The sequence below is a fragment of the Saccostrea cucullata genome, unplaced genomic scaffold (assembly GCF_032062105.1).
Source record: "Saccostrea cucullata isolate Sc308-1 unplaced genomic scaffold, CSIRO_AGI_Scuc_v1 ctg125, whole genome shotgun sequence".
In the NCBI taxonomy this organism is placed as follows: Eukaryota; Metazoa; Mollusca; class Bivalvia; order Ostreida; family Ostreidae; genus Saccostrea; species Saccostrea cuccullata.
Window position 1 is genome coordinate 562,061 of NW_026936290.1, and position 20,071 is coordinate 582,131.

The 20,071-nt window shown below is 32.2% G+C and overlaps 1 protein-coding gene across 2 annotated transcripts; it reads right to left on the reverse strand.

The window, feature by feature from the left end:
* Positions 1-6,896: 6,896 nt before the first annotated feature.
* LOC134245310 (uncharacterized) lies at positions 6,897-19,654 on the reverse strand. Of its 2 annotated transcripts, none has more exons than XM_062727621.1 (2): positions 18,453-19,654; positions 6,897-8,123 (listed from the first exon to the last, which is right to left on the reverse strand). In XM_062727621.1, exons 1-2 carry the CDS (start codon positions 18,824-18,826, stop codon positions 7,019-7,021), a joined length of 1,479 nt encoding a protein of 492 aa, XP_062583605.1. In that variant the 5' UTR covers positions 18,827-19,654; the 3' UTR covers positions 6,897-7,018. The 2 variants fall into 2 exon arrangements, with proteins under 2 accessions (XP_062583605.1, XP_062583606.1); XM_062727622.1 differs by lacking the exon at positions 18,453-19,654 and adding an exon at positions 12,893-13,133.
* Between the last annotated feature and the right edge of the window lie 417 nt (positions 19,655-20,071).

A 20,071-nucleotide genomic window follows, 5' to 3' on the forward strand; every position in this document is an offset into this window, starting at 1 on the left:
TTCTAGTGCCGTGAACTGAAAGCGTTTAAGGAGGGCACGTCTTGTGGTCTGTTTTCAGGGAATAGTTGAAAATCACGATTCCTTTTTCATTGAATGCACATTCTCTGACTTAAAAATTTTTGACAAAAACGACGAAAAGCTACGATTTTGAAAAAAAAAAACAATCGTATTTTTGAAATAGAGGTAACAATTGTATAATTCTATTCCATATCTATTTATTTTCATAGCAAAAAATATGATATGGATAAACATAATAAAGGTAAACATTGTTAGATTATTTAGTGTCTTTGTAGAAATAAAATTTAGCAATTTAATATAAGAGTGAATGCATTATTAACTAATAGATAACAACATACATTTATACTGTGCCTAAGAAATTGCGAAGTGATCCATAAATTGTTTGAAATCGCTTCTTGCTTTGAGTTATATTAATGTGAATGTAAGAAACACAATATCAATAAGTGTTGTTGTATACAAATCGTTTGGCTCTAGATAACAGGGTAAGATTTTGTTTACTAGTATTCAGTGCTATTGCAGTGTGATCATTGAAAATCAATTGTCCGTTTTCTGGGAAGCTGTTTCTTCTTGAATATTCTAATACATTCTTTGATATTTATTCAGGATATCTTGATCATGAATTATTTACAATAAGAATTTAATATTTCTAATGCCAGATGGCTAAAATCGATGTTTCGGTAGCTTATACAAATATTATTTTAAAATAAAATCGAGTAGACTAGCAATAAACATAAAATCTCTTGGGTAAACATTTGATCTCAAACTCTAAGTCATAAAAACTTTGAAATTAGATTAAAGTGTAGAACTTCTTATAACTTCATAGCAAATTGTATTTGAATTAACTCAACATTAAAACTTAATTACAAGTGTTGATCCAAACGTAATGTCACAGTATCAATATCTATAATTATATTTGGCTTCATATTATCAAATATAATATATATCAAAAGATGCACAAATATAAATTTAATTAAATTTTAATTTTTCATTCAATAATGTTTAACTGAATTTATTTTATAGATGTTTAAAACAAAGAACATAGGGGTGTCGCCGCGTCACAACCGAACGTAACAAATTTAAGTGTACTTTTTAAGAATAAAAAAGAAAAGACAAACACATTAAAAATATCTTTTAAAAAGCGGCTTATCGCAAAATATTTTAATAAACAAAATTTACATCATTTCTAGTCTTAAGTTGAAAATTATATGACATCATTGCTATTTTTGATCAAAAACATAGTTGTTGTACTCCGGTGCATTGAAAAAAGGAAATGTCGAAATAGACAAAAAAAGACAAAACAAACTGTAATGCATTTTTGCTTCAAAATGGAGAAATTGCAAGTACAGACAGGTTAATTCAGCAGACTCACAGAGGAAAGAATGTAAACAAGAGACTTCTTTGGATGGTTTCAGCGATTTTGGGCGTGTTATGGGTCATTGAATGCTCAGCAGATGACAAGAAGACAGAAAGATGGGAGGGGAACGGAAACCTTCAATGATGTGTGACGTTGTCTTTTTGACAAACGGTTAGACAGACGGTTAGAGCGATATGTGAAATTTTGATTTGGTCTTATACTACTGTTTAAAGAATTTGGACAGAAGAATAAATCATGAAAAGAGTGAGTGTACGATGGGTACCAAGTTTTCTTTGAAAAAGTGAAATTTGTGGCCGTGTTCATGGATCTCAAATATTGTTTTAACGAAGCGAAAGGAAGCGTTTTAATTTTTGCCGGTGCGTATCCGTCATATGATGTTATTTAGGTGCGGCGACTACCATAATCGCACTTTGTATTTAATCCGATATTTTGAAATGTACAAACCATGTTGAATTGAAATGTTCAGGTCTGATTTGAAATAAATGTAGTAGCTTTCATCATTTATGATTTTTTTGTTTTACGTCGATAGGTAGCGATTTTATCGAAGTTGTGACATTATTTTTTATCAACCCTCGTAATTATGAAATAAACTTTTATTTGAAAAGCCCAAATAAACAAACAAAAAACAATAAACAAGGAAAAAACAAAGAACCTTCATTTACAAATATAGAGTACTGCTTACTATTATAATTTCAGACTATGATATATGTATATGCGTAATTTTGTTGTTTATATTTATATGCCAATAACCTATATATAACACAATGTCGATGACTTTTTTAAAGACATGTTTACTTTATGGAGGGTTATTATTATTGAATATTTGACATCTTTAAATCTTCCTTTTTTGTTTTCACATAGACAAATTTTGGAAATTTAAATAATATTGTTTTCTTAAGTTTACACATTGAATTGTCGACGGGTTTACTTTCTGATCTCGAGTATGGTTTATGTAACACTTTTAAAGACGTTGCAATAATGAATTCCAAAAGCCACAACTTATTACATTAATGCATTTTATGTACAAAGAACTGACATCTCTAAATATTTTAAGACAGCATCGGGCTTCTACTGTCCATTAAAGAGCGCACCTGTTGAGTGGTCTGAAAATTGACTCCTCTAACCACAAAATGACAGCGTCTGCGTTACCAATTACATAGCTGTCTGTTAATTGCTAATTAGTTTTCATTTTTTGATTTACAGAACCTGTGTAACAGCCTTCATTTTAGCGCTTTATTTGAGACAACAATGTAAATGCTGGTCACGTGATACTGACTGGATCCAATGACCAATGATTGTAGAATTCAATGTACAATTTTAAATATATATGAATTTCATTCAATGAAATATTTCCTTATGAGCTCCTAAATGTCTTTGCCATCTTTGAAAAGAGAAAAGAGATGAAGAAAACGAAAGGGATGGATCTAATCCATGAAACATATGGAGATGGAGATAACGAACAGTATTCCAGATCAAAAGTCCAGAAAACAATACAGACCTGTCACACCCGCTGTGTGCTCCTTGTCATGATCGGGAAATAAAGGAAAAATCCAAGTACTCAGTGTATAAATAATGGACTAACACTTAGTATGAAAAACGTCTGTCAGCATTTGACTCAATGATAAAAATTTAATTGTATTTGCTGACAAGGTCATTGTATCCATCATAGAACATACAATATGATGACTTTAAATGAGTCTGCTGAAATTCTTGTTTCGTCAACTTGTTTGTCAATAATTTAACTCGTTGTAGAAATTATTCATACGTAGAGCATACTCTTGCGTATCTAATCAACTGAAATATGTAAACTCCGTGTGCAGGTGTTGAAGGTATATTGCTGCATAAGTAAGGGAAGTTGACGATAAGAAAGTTAGTTATCACGTTTGTCATAAAGCTTGTTTGTTAGATTACCATTAACGTCTTTCTCATGTAAAATATCTTAATATAAAACAGATGTGTCAGACTCTGTGATATATCTTTTATCTCAGGCTCACCAGGATATATCGTATTCAGATAAGAATGGAAATTGCCATTGTTAATTGATAGTACGTCGTCGATATATCTAAATGTCGAGTTGAAGGCCACAGCAAGTGTTTTCATCTTTTAAAGCATAAATATATATAAATATGTTTACAGATCCAATTCCTGAATGATTATGATTATGACGCAAATCTTTGTTTCAGATCAAGTTTCTTTTCATTTGCCATTTATAGGCCATCACTTGTTAATATTATGCTATCAAAATGCCCTTCTTAAACTACAGAGTTGTTTTATTTTCTTGCAGAATCAAAAAGTCATTCATTACAAATGACTTAACTTAAAGGGGGGAAATCTAAATTTATTTCAATTATTTAAATTGAACACAATTATAATTGAATATAGGAGCACGATAATTTTGTATTGCTCTTAATGAAGATAATTTAAGAATCTCGTCATTTACGAGAAAAATGTATGATATCATATTTTGGTGCTTGTCAATGATAATGTTAAACATAAGAGATGTATTCATTATAAATATGTAGCAACTAAAATGGTATTAGCTTTAATTTTCTAAACTAAAAATAACGGTTATATAAATCAGATTAACTTTTTTGCCCTTTTCTGTATTTATTTCAATGCTTACTATTTGTTTTCTTCTAACAGATGTTTGGAAGAAAAATAACTCCTACCAGAATTTTAATGTGAGGTTTCGACGAATTACGGCCCTTGACACATAACTGTACAGGTAGGACTTTTTATAACAAATCTTTTTAATGGAATTGCTTTTTATTTTTTATTTTTTTTTTACTATTAAAATTTAACATTAAACGTTTTTCATAAATGTTTTTAAATGTTAAAAATGCATTCGGGATTTTATCCGTTCAGGATTATTCTTAACCTTTCAAGTCGAAAACATCTGAAATAACATTAAAATTGTCGTCTGCTTTTATGTTTCGTTATGTATGTTTCCAAGGCACAATTTATAATTCAAAATCTTTAGACTGAGCAAATTATGTGTCAGAATTTCTTCCTTATTTTTGCATTAAAATCTTTATCAACACACATTAAGGGGTTAAGATGAGGAGAAAAATAAAAGAAAATACAATGTACATTGAATTCCGGTACAAAAGTAAAGTAAAGTGGCTTAAAGTATTTTTAAATCAAACAAACGAATAAGTTTGTGGGAAAATGTTCTCATGGTTTCCTTTTACAGTGCATTTGAATTATGAAAGAGTGAACAATTTTTCTCAGTGGCTGAAGTTATGTAAGAGTAGATTTTAGTGACTATCTTAAGGCATCTTTATAGCCTTTCTTTAGACATATTATGCTAGAAAAGGACGTTTATGGTAACATTACAAAAAAAACTATGATAAACGTGATGAAAATATAATCTATTTACTGACGTTTTTCATATAAGTTAGAAGGGTCATTTTCTACACAATGAATTTTCTACGTATTTGTTCGGTTTTCCGATCAGGACGAGAATCACACGGCGTGTTTGACTGGTCGACAGGAGATGCTAACTTCAGTATGACACCTGATCCCTCTGAGGTTTTAGAGGGCCATGTTTGCTGTCCACCCGATCCTCATTTTCTTTCAATAGACTCTAAGCTTGATTACTTTTTGTAATCTCCATATTTTATAACAAAATACAAAATATTCAGAATACAACATGAAGATGTCGAACGTTAATTAAGGTTAACATCCATTGAAACTAAAAATAACGAAGCAAGAGCAAATACCGACGTCTAAAAATCTCAGTGGAGGGATCGGGTGTCATGGAGTAAGAAGCACCACTTTAGACAATTCCTCTAGGATTAATTAGAATGATCGTTGTTTGTTATGTATATTTTCATTTTTTTTATTATAACGGCCATAACAAATGATTTCTTGTGATTTCTTATGAACACTGAGTATCAAAATGCTCAAAAATAATTTTATTTTACATGATTTTTGTTTAAATGTATGATTATAGGGATAGGAACGAGACTGCAAAAGATAAGTTTTCTGAGCAGATACAGAAAACCTCTTTTCGTTATGTTGATTTATGTCCCTCTTTTTGCATCCAAGAAACATCCACCCTATACTGAGTAGATGAAATACATGGAGATAACAAAGAGTATTCAAGTTCAAATGTCCAATAAATAATACAAAATAGGAGAAGAGCAAACACGGATCTCCAAAACATCAGAGGTGGGATCAGGTGCTATGGAGGAGTGAGAATCCCCTGCCGACCGGTCACACCCATCGTGTGCTCCCTGTCATGATCGGGAAATAACAGAAATGATAGATTGTACTTGCTGACAGGGTCATTGTATTCACCATAGATCTTACGAAATGATGATTATAAACGAGACTGTTGATAGATTTATCTCCTTTGGGACCTCCATACTTTTCAGTCTCTCTTTTTCTTTCTTTTTTGTTGGAGATCTCTCCATTTATCTGTAGGGAAAATTTAAGGTGTACTGGATTGAACTTTATTGAAAAACAGATTTGTATACGTAAATACGTCTTACATTTTTTTTTTTTTGATAGTTTAAATGAAAAACGAGCAGTTTATCATAACCAGATTTATTTTTTCATTAGAGTATTTCCATCAAATCCTGGAAAAACTACATTTTTAAAGAATTTAAAAAAAAAAATGATATATTTATGACATGCGTTTACCCTAAAATGTAAGAAAATACATTTGTGTCTTCATTCTAAATTAGGAGAATATTTGTTCTTCTTTGGTTTGCCACAAAATTGTTTTTTTTTATCTTTTTAACTTTAAAGTAAACTTTACAACAAATCTTCATTAATTTTATAAGAAAATCACCCTAATAGCAGAACATCGATTTTATAGATATAAAAAATATCTTGATGTATTCTTTATGCAAATGGGAAAAAAACTTTCACAATTGGCTTATTAAATTTTTTGAATTGTTAATGAGTGTTCATGATCTTGACTAATCATGATTATTCACATCATAACTTAAAAATTGAATATTTATATTCTAAATTAGTGAAAGACCAACATATAATCAACAATATCTCTCAAATTTATATGCATACATATAACGAAATCTAAGTAGGAACTTAGAATGATCTTAAATATCTGGATTGCTTAGTTATCAGTATCGTATTATGATGGCAGTTAACCAGACATACGTTTGACAGGTTTAATAAAAATTACTGTTTTAGTAAGAGCCGCTAAGGTTTCTGATTGAGCAAATAAATGTTATAAGATAACGAACAGTGGCCGAATTAAAAAATATATACATAATACAAATATATTGAAATGGCATAAAACACGAATTTCTGGACACTTCTGAGGTGGGATTAGATGCCTTGAAGGAGTAAATATTCCCTGTTTATCTATTAAACCCGTCGTGAGTCCCGTGCATTTACTTGGATTGTTTGCAATTGATATGTGTTTTAACAGAATGCAAGTAAAGTATCATGTGTGATTATTTCTGTATTTTTATTTGTCATCATTAACAAGATACATTTACAAAATAAAATTTCATTATTTCAGTATCACGAGTTCAAATAAAATTATTTGCTTATTTCACTTGCGTAAAAACATCTGGAATTTTCTTTATGATAAGAAGATAAAATTGTAATTGTATTTGTGGATTACAACAAAAGACATTATAACCTGTATTAGCTGACTGTTATATTATTTTTAGGTATAGAATGATACGGACAGTTTTCAAATTGACAAAGGGAATCATGTTCATGCTTTTTATTGTGACTGTCCTGTTCGATCGACATCATCGTAGCCACGTCATTCAAGTGATCCCTGACCCGTCGATGATCGTTGTCTGCTGCCGACCGGATTCGTTCAAGTCTCCGTTTCTTTTTCCGCGAAGCATCCGGTTTTCTGCTTCTGCGCACATTAGGGTTACGATTTGACCCGGACGATTGAGAGTTTGATATATGTGGTAATTTCCCAGTCTTTTTAACTTCATTTTTCACAGAACCTGAACCGTATCGAGCAGTCCTTGATTCGTTGTCAACATCATTGATTTTTGGCAAAAACAAGTGGAGCTGCGCATGCGAGCTATCGTTCACCCGGAAGTCTACTTTAAAATAAGCCTCTGACGTAATTTCCTCTTCTGAAACATAGTCATCTTCGTCGTCTTGTTCGTCCTCCTCCTCTTCCTCAATTTCCTCCTCCACCGGAGGTTCCTTTGGGGGGTATTCCTGAGGAATTTGGAGTCCCTTTGAGATAGGGAGAACCAAAGGTTCTACTTTCGGTGTGGGTACTTCACTAACATTGTTTCTAGGGAAGGTTTCGGGAACACTTAGTTTGTAAGTACCATATCTCCTAACTTCCCTTTTCAAAGGGTTTTCAAAACCCGATGTAGAGTGAATGGTATAACTTCGTTCTAGCTCTGCCTTAGCTCTCAGCTCCTCGTTCTCTTCTTTTGCAATAGTCTCTAATTTTTCCGTGGCCTGAATTAACCTTTTGAAGGTTGGCGAATGTGAACGGGGATGGTAGCCATATTTTGATGGGAAGATCACTTTTTCTTTTCTCTTGTTTAGTTTGAGTCTGTATTGCATAGGTTTCACGAGCTCTGCCAGGAACCGAACATCGTTAAAGTTTTGTGAGTTTTGATGTCCCAGTGATGTCGTTGTAAGACTAGCGAAGCTTGCCCGTAATTTCTCCACTTCATCGTTAGAATCTAGGAGCGCCTTCTCGTTGGAGTTGAGGTGCTTCCCGTGCTCAGACGAGGACCCACTGTTTAACGTCAATCCTTGTAACCTGAAACACAGGTATAATATTTATATCAGGAAAGCAACGCAGGATCATGCCAAATGTTTTACAATGTGTTGTCAACATATTATCAACACTATATGGTTCAAAAAGATTCTGAGAGATTCTAAGAGAAAATGAAGGTCATGTGGAGTAAATGCCTGTATAATTAAGTTAAACATGAACAATGGAGAGAAAAAGCTTTATAAGACATTGGTCTTTTGATAATCTTGAAAGACTGTAAAAGTCTTCAAAATTTAAACTATGCAAAGCTGTTTAAAAACATGCTAGAGTAGATTAATAATCAATTCTTGAAATAGCTGAGGCCCAAATTATAGAGAAAACTGCATTGTTAAGAAGCTTTGTAAGAATTTTGCATTACATGTATTTAAGATAAACTTTCACCCTGATACATTTTTATTACGTCATAATAAAAAATGTGTCTCGTTTCTCCAGGACTAAAATTTCTCTCAACTGTATACTAAAAGTCGATTATATTTTCGTTAATGGTTATATGTACTTAAAAGTTTTTTTTGCAAAATATTTATTCAAATGAGAGGGGTTTTGAATTCCAATTGACAAATTTTTAAAGTTACTTTTTTATTTACACCGAATTTACATGGCGGAGAAGGGAAAGAGTTAACTAATATAATTTTTTCTTGTCAATTAAATAAAAATCTTTTTTTAATGGAAATACTTTGAATTTTTCAGCAATGATGTAAATTTCAAGCATTCGAAATGCAACCATTGTTGCAGTCATCGGAGAAAATAAATGAGCTGAATACTCTATAAGGTGAATCAAAAAAGCAATATTCTTACAAATCTCTCTCTCTCTTTCTCTCTCTCCATACAATTAGTGAAAAACACTAAAGTACATTCTGTTTTATAAATGACAATACATGTATTTTAAAAAAGGAAATCCGATATGCTCATTTTAATTACTGAAGCATTTCAAATATTTACTTTTTCTAATTCAAACTGTCATGCCTAATTAAAATTGCAATTAACTCGATATTGCATAAATGGGTTAATCAAATATTTAATGTCGGTTAGAAATTTTGTTTAATTAATCTTCATTTCACGTTGAAGCATACCTTAACATGATTATAATCTATGTTTTGCAGCACATGTTTCCATCCTTAGTATAGCTGATAAACTACTCCATTATGTCCACTTATTTTCAAATATCAAGATTGTTTATATATACATGTTCGCATTTCTGTACGTCATGCATGAAATCAATCCATTATATCTTGAAACAGGAATGACTTATAATTAATAAAATCCACAACTAATTTTGAAATTAATGAAAATATAAATCACGTTTTCCTGCTAAGTTAAGGGACACATCAAATAAAACTTTCACAATAAAAATGGGTTGGGTGATCCTACCGGACTAAAGAAAAGTCGGATCAACCCATTGTCCGGAGGAATTTAAAACTTTCCTCAATATCGTTTTTGACAGTTGATATACGCCAAGTAAAGTTCTTTTGATTAATTGTATATTCAGAAAATATGGTTGCGTGGAGTCAAAAGACCTGAATCAATTAGCGGTAATCGGATCGGCTTTACTTAATTTGACATTTAACTTGTATTACATCTTTCTGGCTTTTACTGGGATTTTAATTGAAACATAGATTGAATCGATAGAGACGGAATCACCGGTGATGCTATGAAACCTATGACCCCGCATTGTAACCGACGTACAACTTCTCGTAATTTTAACGAGGAATTTGAAGAAATAATTGCTTCAAAATACGCGGACCAGAGAACCAGGGGATACTCGTCTCCACTGCATTACGGTCTCAGACTGTTAAACTTATAAAAGACTGTTAAAATATCTGGGGGAAAAAGTTTGTATGAATACGAAAGAGAATGGTTTTTGCACTTCATTTATGCAACTTCAATTCAAATTTGATTATATTAATTTAATTTACATTGAATATTATGTATGGGTAGTTATTAATCAACACATAGTGCGTTTCCTTTCCTTTCACTGTTCTCTGTTTAACGTGGTAAAACCATATAAATATTTAGAATCTCACTCAATTTGAAACTCTCGTGGTCCTCTTCAGCAACGGCTTGCAAATAGAAAATGATTTTTTAAAAACGATCGGAATAAAACCTAAGTATCTAGATGCAAAAGTTAAAATTTATGTGACTTCAATTAGTTATACCGGGAGCTTCAGTTTTTGAATTTCCAAATCAGTGCAAGTCAACTGAAATCCATAAATCATCTAATACTTGATTTTCATTTCTGGATAATTTGTTCTCAATATTACATTTTCTTCTATCATAAACAATGTTTTTAAATGCAGAAAATGTCACGATATTAAAAAGTCATTAAAAAAGATTTCTTACATGAGTAATAATGATACTACCTTAGTAATGGTAATCGAAATCCTTTAAACCACCTCAAAAAAGGTTTCTTATATTCCATATCCATCCGATACATGTCTTAGCGTATCATATGTCACAATTATTATCCAAATATCAAAAAATAGAATTAATATCCAATATCAGAAATACACTGCATACCTCAGATAAATATCCTTAAGATATTGCGGAATCCAGTAATAAAAAAAAATCGCTAAAGATCTACAACACATCAATCCATCTTTAAAAAAGGCAAGATGTTAGGAATACATATGTCGATTGAAAGCTTCAGTGTATATAGCGCTCTATTTGGTGCAAATCCTCTGACAGCAGGTCTTAAAAGTTCAAAAAAAAATTCTAAACAATATGATAGGGACGTGTTTTTTAAATATTAAAATTTTAACAAAGGTGTTTTAACAGGTGAGGTCATGGTTCTATCTTATCTTACCTGGAGAAGGTAAATGGAGGAATTTCTGTCGGTTTATATGGTGTAAAATAAAGGATCAAAATAGTAATTATAGATAGAAGCGTTGTCTGACAATTCAATACATATAATCGACATGCCTTGTTTTGTCTTCTGAGGGCGAATCTACAGTTCTAATTGCCTCGCTCTGAATTATTCACCACTCCAGGAATTCAATTTCCCTGTCGCTTAAGATTTGTAGAGATTGTAAAATTGAAAAATTCTAAAATAAGAAATAGCACTTATAGATCCATTACTTACACAAAAGTTCAAAGGAAACAAAAGCTTGTCAAATGAAATTGAAATCTTCTAAAGGTGTGACCTTGACCAAAACATTTGTAATGGCTATATTTGTAATGCACCCCAGTACTTTCTCCTCCTGATTTCAAGGTACTGATATCATTCTTACAAATATATCGATAGTTGTTTTTAGGCCTTCGACTTAGGACACATTTTTTATCAAGTAAAAAATAGTTTGTATAAATAGTTTGAACCCATCATGCAATGACAGCTATTGTTAATTATTTCAGCTATACAATGTTTTCCTACCCTATACACGTATATATACCGTTATAGGTAACTAATAAAAAATTTCAATGGAAATATTTGTTTATGCTCTTCATTATTGTCACAGGCACTTGGGGGGTAGGAGCCCCCTTTTCCATTTATTTTTCTTTTTAAATCTGGGGTCGAGTCACCTTTCTCCTATTTTTCTATTCTAATATGAACTATATGTTATCAATAATGTAACTCTTTTGTCTCTATAAGTTGTTTTTAAATATATCGTTTTTGGAAAATGTGACTCGACCCCAGATTTAAAAAGAAAAAAATGGGAAAGGGGGGGGGGCATACCCCAAGTGCCTGTGGTGCAAACGCCTGCCGTGTTTGAGGCCTCATTTTGTAAGGTCTCATCCGGAAAACCCGCTCACTCTTATTAATTAAATGTTTGGTGAATTCAGCCTAATTGATGGAATATGACATTAATTTTGTATATTCTGATTAAAATCTATAAATAATTGAAAACACCGGGAGGTATACGATTAGTTTGACAAAGATTGGACGATGAATGATTGTTACACGTGACGAAACGACGGGTATCTAGGTGTTTGTGACACGTGGCATTAATTCATATTAAAGAACTAAAAATATTTTAATTTATTATTTATTTTGGCATTTCATTCAGTGCTTCGTGTCATAAAACTTTAAGTAGCAATCTCATTGAATTGAATTATCGATGTGATATATCGTTGCATTGCACATGTAACTGATTTCAAAATGTCATATTTTTTCATAAATTAGCCGTCATTATTGAAATTAAAATGTACTTCATTGAGTTTTATAAAAGAATCTCTTTCAGATTTGTTTAAAAACAAACAATTTGATGACAACTTTATTAATATATACATGTAATGGATGCAGTATAAAATAATAAGTAAATACTTTATTTTATCGACTGTTCCTATTCTGCCTTTCAATAAATAATGTACACAACAAATCTCAATACTTGAGGAATAAAATTAATTATAACGAGGGTTTATGTTATAAAGCACCATATAAAATAACACAAGTTATAAATTCGGGGATTTTATTGCTTCATGTTTCAAATACAATTACAAATAAAATCCCCAGATTTAGCCTCATTTTGTGGTTATTACATTTGGTAGGGAGGGGTGTTAATACCTTTTATTTTATAGTTATATTCCATGTCATTTTTTACGTTAGTGATATGCATGGTTCTCAGTAATTCTTATCTAACGATATGTCACCAACATAACACGCTTCTAAGACTAGACCTTAATTCTTGGAGAAAATTGAAATTTGATTTGTATACTTTAGAACATAATTTAATATCGGTCTGTATTATTATTGTCAAAGTTTTAATATTCCGAAGGAATAAGGATATCTGATAGTTAATAAAATTTGATATCGCGTTCATTACCTGGCGTGCTTTCTGGACCGTTTTGTAAAATCAGGTCCCGGTTTCTTGACGCACTGCCTGGAGAATTCCGGCTGTACCATCAGAAGAGACATTTGTTTACAAATTAAAGACGCCAAACAGTTCCAATAAACAATGAAACTAATTTCCCATCTAAAAGCACGGATTCCATAAAATATCCGCCATGGAAACTCTGAGTAACAAATTGCAAATGAATATTAAACTTTCCTTTGTTGAAATTAGGCTTTGTAAATGTAAGTACTGGTCTTTGGACACAGTGAAAAGTTTGGAATAAATACAACAAAGAGAACAGTCAAGCGGGCACCTGTCAATCAGACAATAGATTTATCAATACCCTATTGTTTGTGGGTAAAGATGACCCTAGTTAAATTCCCGTCTTTGTGCACTGGTAGTAATCTCTGTGCTGAATAAAATCCTATCTGATAAGGTCTTCTAATGACTCGACCTGATGTAAATTAGCGTGTAGAATAACTTTTAAAATTCTTTGACAATGTTTTGAAAATCTTGCATTAATTGTGAACAAGGACATAGCCGGGTAATACGGCTAATTTACACACCAGTCTGGCTTGTTTAGGTCTTCCAGACACGAACCCTTACAAGAGGAAGAATTTTCTGAAATGGCACTCAGATTACTCACGAGTAATGTGAAACTTTAATATCTATAACGTGCTTTAAATTTTTTGAATCGTGTTGTTTTTTATTTGGAAAATTAAGATAACTTTTGAGGACATTTCCTAAAATTCTACAAAATGTGTTCAATGTGCTATAGAGGCCCATGGTTAACAACGAAAGAAGCTTCTTACCTTGGTGAACACAAATTCAGACTTTTTTTTGCCTTTTTTTCTATAATCTATTCCCAAAATAGTAATTATGCGTCCGAATTAATAGATTCTGGGCGTATATTTTTTTGTCCTGTCTGTCTGTTTGTCTGTCTGTTTTTCTGTTTATCTGGTTGTCTGTTTGTCTGTCTGTTGTCAACATTAACCTTCACCATAACTTTTGAACCGTGAGAGATGCAGACTTCATATTTAGTATGCGTACTCCACTAATTAAGCTCTTTCAAATGACACCAAGGGCATTTACTTTTCGACCTTGACTGTGACCTATATGCTAAAAATAGCTTTTTCAAACTTTTGCCATTACTTTCGAACCATAGGAGATAGAGTCTTCATACTTAGTATGCCTACTCCACTAATTCGGTTCTTTCAAAGGACAATGACCTTGTGACCTTGACTGTGACGTATATGCTAAAAATAGCTTCTTTGAACTTTGTTGCCACCGGGCGCATAGTGTTTCACAAACACATCTTGTTTGATATGTTTTAGTGCAATTTGATCTCACTGGGGTTAGTGCGTTTGAAAGACTGGAAAAAATAAATGAGAGGAGTTATATGTCCATGCCCACGATCTGTTAGAAAAGATCGGTAAATAAATTTCGAGACAATATCGGATGTACATCCCCTTGGTTTGTTATCGGCAGTGCTGAAAATTAGTAAGGTTAATTTTACCATTTCAAAAATTCAGCGGATTTAATTTCTAACAGAATAAGTCGAGAAAGGGCTTCATGATCTACAGTACCCTTTGAATTCTTGCTCTTAATGGCTATATTAATGAACGATGAAGTGCATCGATTTACTTGTTTTAAAAGTTCGAATTCATAACTACTACGCAAATGATGACATTTCTAAGAGTTACTTTCGTCAAATTTATTCTGATGAAGATACAAAGATAGGAATTTTGATTTGTTCTGCTTGACATATACATAAATGTTGAAGAAATATAATGTTATGATATTTTAAACTAAGATTGCACTTTACTACAAGCATTCAGCCTTAATAGAGAAACTATTCTACATCCAAAATAACCATTAATTACCATTTAAATTCCCTATGTAAGTCAAATTAATAGAAGATTAAGCCGGATATACGAAATGATTACCTATATCAAATGCTTCAAACTTTTTCTGGTTTGGAAAATTTATATGTCATTATTTACTTCATTGACAAGCACTTAAATTTTTTGACTTTATTTTTATGTTCAGTCACATCATAACACGTTCCTTCTAAGATGATTTACTGAATTAAAATATTTCTCTCTTCAGGTACTTTAACTCGGAAATGACATCGCACACGAACTACGTTATTCATATTAATAGGTCAATATATTCCGATATTAAAATAATTGATTATGTTTAATAAAAATATGATGAAGCTTATGGATTATCAATATCTTAAATTTAAATATCCCCTACATAAACAAATATGAATAAACAGATGTCACTTTCGTCATAATGAGAAGAGTTAATGCCCTAATTTATCGCAGAAGAATACTAGAAATGTAAAGTACTTGACTATGAGAGCAAAGAGAAATTTGCAGCGTCATACTTTCATGATATGTACTAGTACTCTAATACCTTTATTTTACAGAGCAGGCGTGAAAATCAGGTGAAATGATTAAGAGTTTTAATGGTTAATCTGACCAAATTTGTATTCTTACATTAAACTTTATTAAATACGAAATTAATCTTCCTAATCCAGTTAAGTTGCGCCAACCTTTCTTGTCACAAACAAAAAATTCTTTTAAAATGAATATATACCAAGAAACTCTGAGAAAACTCCTGTCGCAAGATGTATGGAAGATTTGTTGGACAAACATAACCTTAGAAAAAATATTTCATCTACTATTATCAGAAAAGTACTCTATTAAATTACATTCATCAGATTAGTTCTCACCAAAAAGTATAAAATCTCACTGTCACAAAAGTAGAGTGAAATTACATTTCAAAATTTCATTTTTTGAAATTCTGTAGCCTTTGTTTGATACTGTTTTTGATTGATTGATTGATTGCTTGTATGTTGTTTTAAATCCCATTCCAGAATTTTTCACTTATATAGAGGCGTCTCGATATAATGGTGAAGGGCTTCAAATTTGATCTTAAATACTCGGCACCCATTACCATTGAGCAGTGAGTGCCAACGCGGATGGCGATGGGCTTCGGTTTTTTTAGGTGTCCGAATGACTGCAACTTTCAATTCAAAGTACCGAGCGCATGGATAAAGAAAAATTGCTATCTTTTTTTATCGACTTATGTCAGTCGCGAGATTCAAACTCATGACCTTCCGATCACTGTCTTTGTATTGTATAATTTATTGTTAAAAATAAAATATGCATTGCTTGTGAAACACGTATAGCAGCTTTTGGCTATGATTGAAGTTTCTCTAATGTAAGTTTTACTCCAAATTCAATGAAATCTAAATGGTTATTACCCAAACAAAGGATTTTTGTCAAAAAATATATATTTGAAAATATATATATATGAAAGCCCCAGCACTAATCTTTAAAAAGTTATGTCCAAGATACCAGTAAATGTTTTTAAAAGTGGCTCAAACTCCAAGGTCAAAGCCTCAAAGGCTATACATAAATGATACCCAGGAGAAGATCTTGCTATAAGAAATATACAAGTGAATACTAAAGCTCTTGGACCAATTGTAAATATGGCCAAGATTGAAGTTTTTCAAAAGTAGGGCAACTCCAAGGTCAAAAGGTAAAATTTGTTGGTATCCAAAGAAAGGTCTTTTAATAAGAAATGCAGCTGTGAAATATAAAAGCCCTAGTATAAATATTCAAAAGTTATGGCAAAGATAAATGTTTTTTGTAAAAATGGGTCAAACGCTAGGGTCAAGGTCAGAAATATTTATATCATTTGAAAAACTTTGTCACTATGAATACACATTTAAAGGATCAAAGCCCTAGCTTCAACTGTTCAAAAGTCATGACGACAATTAAAGTTTGGTAATTTTTTTGCAAAAATGGGACGGACTCCAAGGTCATGGTCAAGAGTTAAAAATATTTTGGGTACCTGAAAAAGGTGCTACAGGAGGAATACACCTGTGAAATATAAAATCCTTATCCATAGACATTCAAAAGCAATGGGCAAGATTAAAGTTTTTGCGGACAAACAACAGAGAGAGTGAGAAATTGCCATGTGCATGCCTTTGTCCAACGTTATCACAACTCTTTGTGTTCTTTCTGGCATATTTTATATTTTATTAAATAAAATCTGCGACTATTGTTGCAAATTTTATTTGATAAAATAAAATATGTCAGAAATTACATGTACTTCTAACTCTAGATCTATACAGTATCAATGGTATGCTAATCATTAAGAAACTATGAAAAAATAATTTTTATCGCCGCATCGATTTCAAAATGCCATGAATATTTAATGGGTAACTGATCATTTTTTTTTTGGTAAAGAAATTGTTACAGAGTTCTACGTTTCATTTAATGTCACTGTTAAAATATTTCAAATGAGTTTAATGCAACGTTGTTGCAAAGGATTAAAAACATTTTAAAAGTTGAAACACCTACTGTAATAAATTAAAAGCATGTCAATTACTTAAATCACCTAATCTCTTCACGCTTGACACACTGCAGATTTCTCACCATATAGCAACGCAGGAACCAAGGGTCGTTGCCAAACAATTTGTAAAATATTCGTGCAAAATGACGAATTCTTCTCGTCATAATTTTGAGTGTGAAGGTGTTTTTCGTCATCGACTTTTCAACATACGATTACAGCTCTTATAAGAATACCAGAATTCAAGACAGTTATGAATTCATGGTATTTACAAAGTTGTTAAAAACCAAACAGTTTTGTTTGACTTTATCCCTCAAGATATTCTATTACGATAATGTAATATATTATGTGTCAATGTAAAATGCTATTAAAGGAAATTTTTATGACTTATTTTCTGTCCATTATTTACATTATTTGATATCTTCAAGAGATCCTATTTACAAAAAAATATTGTGTATCTTTTACACGAAACTAAAAAAAAATAAATAGAGCAATATTTATTTTACACCAAACTACTCAGGGTGAGCATTAAATACTTCTAAAGTAATCACTATAAATTTGTGTTTCCACGGTTTACATATAATTTTCATTCTATATATCCGCTAAGAAATAATCGGGGAGGATCTAGAAATGTGAGGACGAGAATTAGAGACGAGACATTCTTCTCTGTCCCCAAACTGTCAACTTATCATCAGTTACTATACACCTAAACACGACCCCCAGAACTTCCGAACCTAGTTAACACGGTGAAGGTTGGATAATAGCCCGACAAGTATTCTGTATACTGTGTTTATAGATGTAACAAGTAGATCTCGTTCGGTTTTAAAACTCCTATTCTGTCAATATTGACTGCTCATATAATGGGATTTAATAAACTTGTCTTCAACAGGAGAATAACACTGGTAAAGTGGAATATATCTGAACAGGACATTTGTAGTAAATGTATTCATTCAGTCTAACAAAGTCTTTAACTAACATCTTACAGACTGAATTTTGGGTTTTCAAAAAAATGAGAGGGATAAATTAAAATTTTTCAACCGTTAAATGAACAGGCGTTTTTCAAATAAAATAACTTATTTTATTATTACTCAGTGACTACGATTCTATATTAATTCAATATTATTAACAAAATCAATCTTGCAAGAAAAAAATCACAATAAATTAACTTCTGAAAACAACTTACTCTTTGTTTTTTTGTTTGAAATAGAACTCTGCCTGCTGCCTTGTTGGTCCTAGAATGGGAAACTTTCGTGGAGTCTTATATTCCGTTTTGTCATCCTCCGAGTTTTCAGACCCCGGGCGGCTATCAGAATTGGAAGAATATCCGATAAGCTGCTGGGAGGGTTTCTTCTTCACTACCCCCATACTAGTACCGTCCACGGCCCTGCTGCTTGTTGGGAGTTTACCATCCTTTGATTCCTGGGTGAGCTGCAGAAGATCGAGGCTAGAGTGATGACGTCGTAAGGGAACCAAATGAGAATGCCTGAACTCCTCTATTGTTGTCGCCTGACGGGACAAACGGTAAGTCGGCCCAGAAACATCAAAGGCCAAAGACATCTTGTTGACTCAAAATTCAAATCAAGTCACAATCCCTTGACTAACATGGGTGCCAATTTTTTAACAATCCCGTTTCGTGTTTTGTATTAGTGAAAAATATACTTCTAAAATATTAAGCCTTGCGTCACATTGTTTGACACTAAGGTCTCAAAATCTTCTTACCACTCTGGCATTCGGGTACACTTGATGTTGGCTGACTTAGCCAAGTCAACAAAAATTGTCATTTTTGTCGTGGTTTCATATCCATAAAAATCTTTTGATATAACTTCATTGCATGGGATGCCACAGTGTGAGACAATTATCGCTAACCAATCACCTTCGGTGATCCTCGGTCGATATTGACAGAACGCCGCGCCAAACCAGAATGGTGTGGAGACCTTTGGAGATAGAAATAATGGTCCTCTTACGGTTGTATTGTGGAACTATGAATGGTGCTGAGCAGTCTGCTTTGTCGCATGGTCGAATGTTTCACCAGAGTTTAATATACCCATGATATGGCCCTCAAAAGGTTGTTGAGACATTATTTATCACAGGAAATCAGTCACACAGTGACAAACCCCGCGGGATCTTAACCGTTGGTTTAAATATCACATATTAAGTATATTTACAATGCAAACACCATCTCCCCTCTTGTTTAGAACTTTAAAATTCAAATTCACTTCTCGTCCACAAAAATACATGAGAAATACATACATTCTTTCATAGGCTTTGTGTCCTCCTAAATAGATCTCAAATGAGCGTGGATTATGTAAATGATTCTCAATGAAAACTAAAACAGTTAGTCGGATTTGTTAGCGGATCAGCGATCAAGTGTCTTTTGGAATGTGACTTGGTAGATTAATTGATTTTAAATGTTGAAACCTGCTGGCAATTTCCTTTTGTGTATTAGCAGATGTAAAAAAGAAATATCCCAATTAAATCACAAAATGCTTTTCATCTATTCATTGCATTATTACTGCCATTGTCTGGTTCTGCCGTTAGTGTATTGATCAGATCCGATAGCTAAATGGGTGTACAATACCCAATGACACAAATTATAAAATTTTATGAGGTGTTCGTTCATAAATTGCCTTTAATGGGAGGATTAAAAAAAGTAACAATGCCAGTAAATTTTATATCATTTTAATATCACGATTTTGAGATTTGACATCGCACCAATATTGTTTGGGCTAACTGTCCTGAATGGGATTTATCTTGATGATCCATTATTAAAGTGCATTCATTCAGAATCTGATCGAAAGGTGC

Coding starts and splice junctions, on each gene's coding strand:
- LOC134245310 (XM_062727621.1), bottom strand. CDS start 18,826: ATGTCTTTGGCCTTTGATGTTTCTGGGCCGACTTACCGTTTGTCCCGT. Junction 8,124..18,452: donor TTCAAACAAAAAAACAAAGA/GTAAGTTGTTTT, acceptor CCTGTGTTTCAG/GTTACAAGGATTGACGTTAA.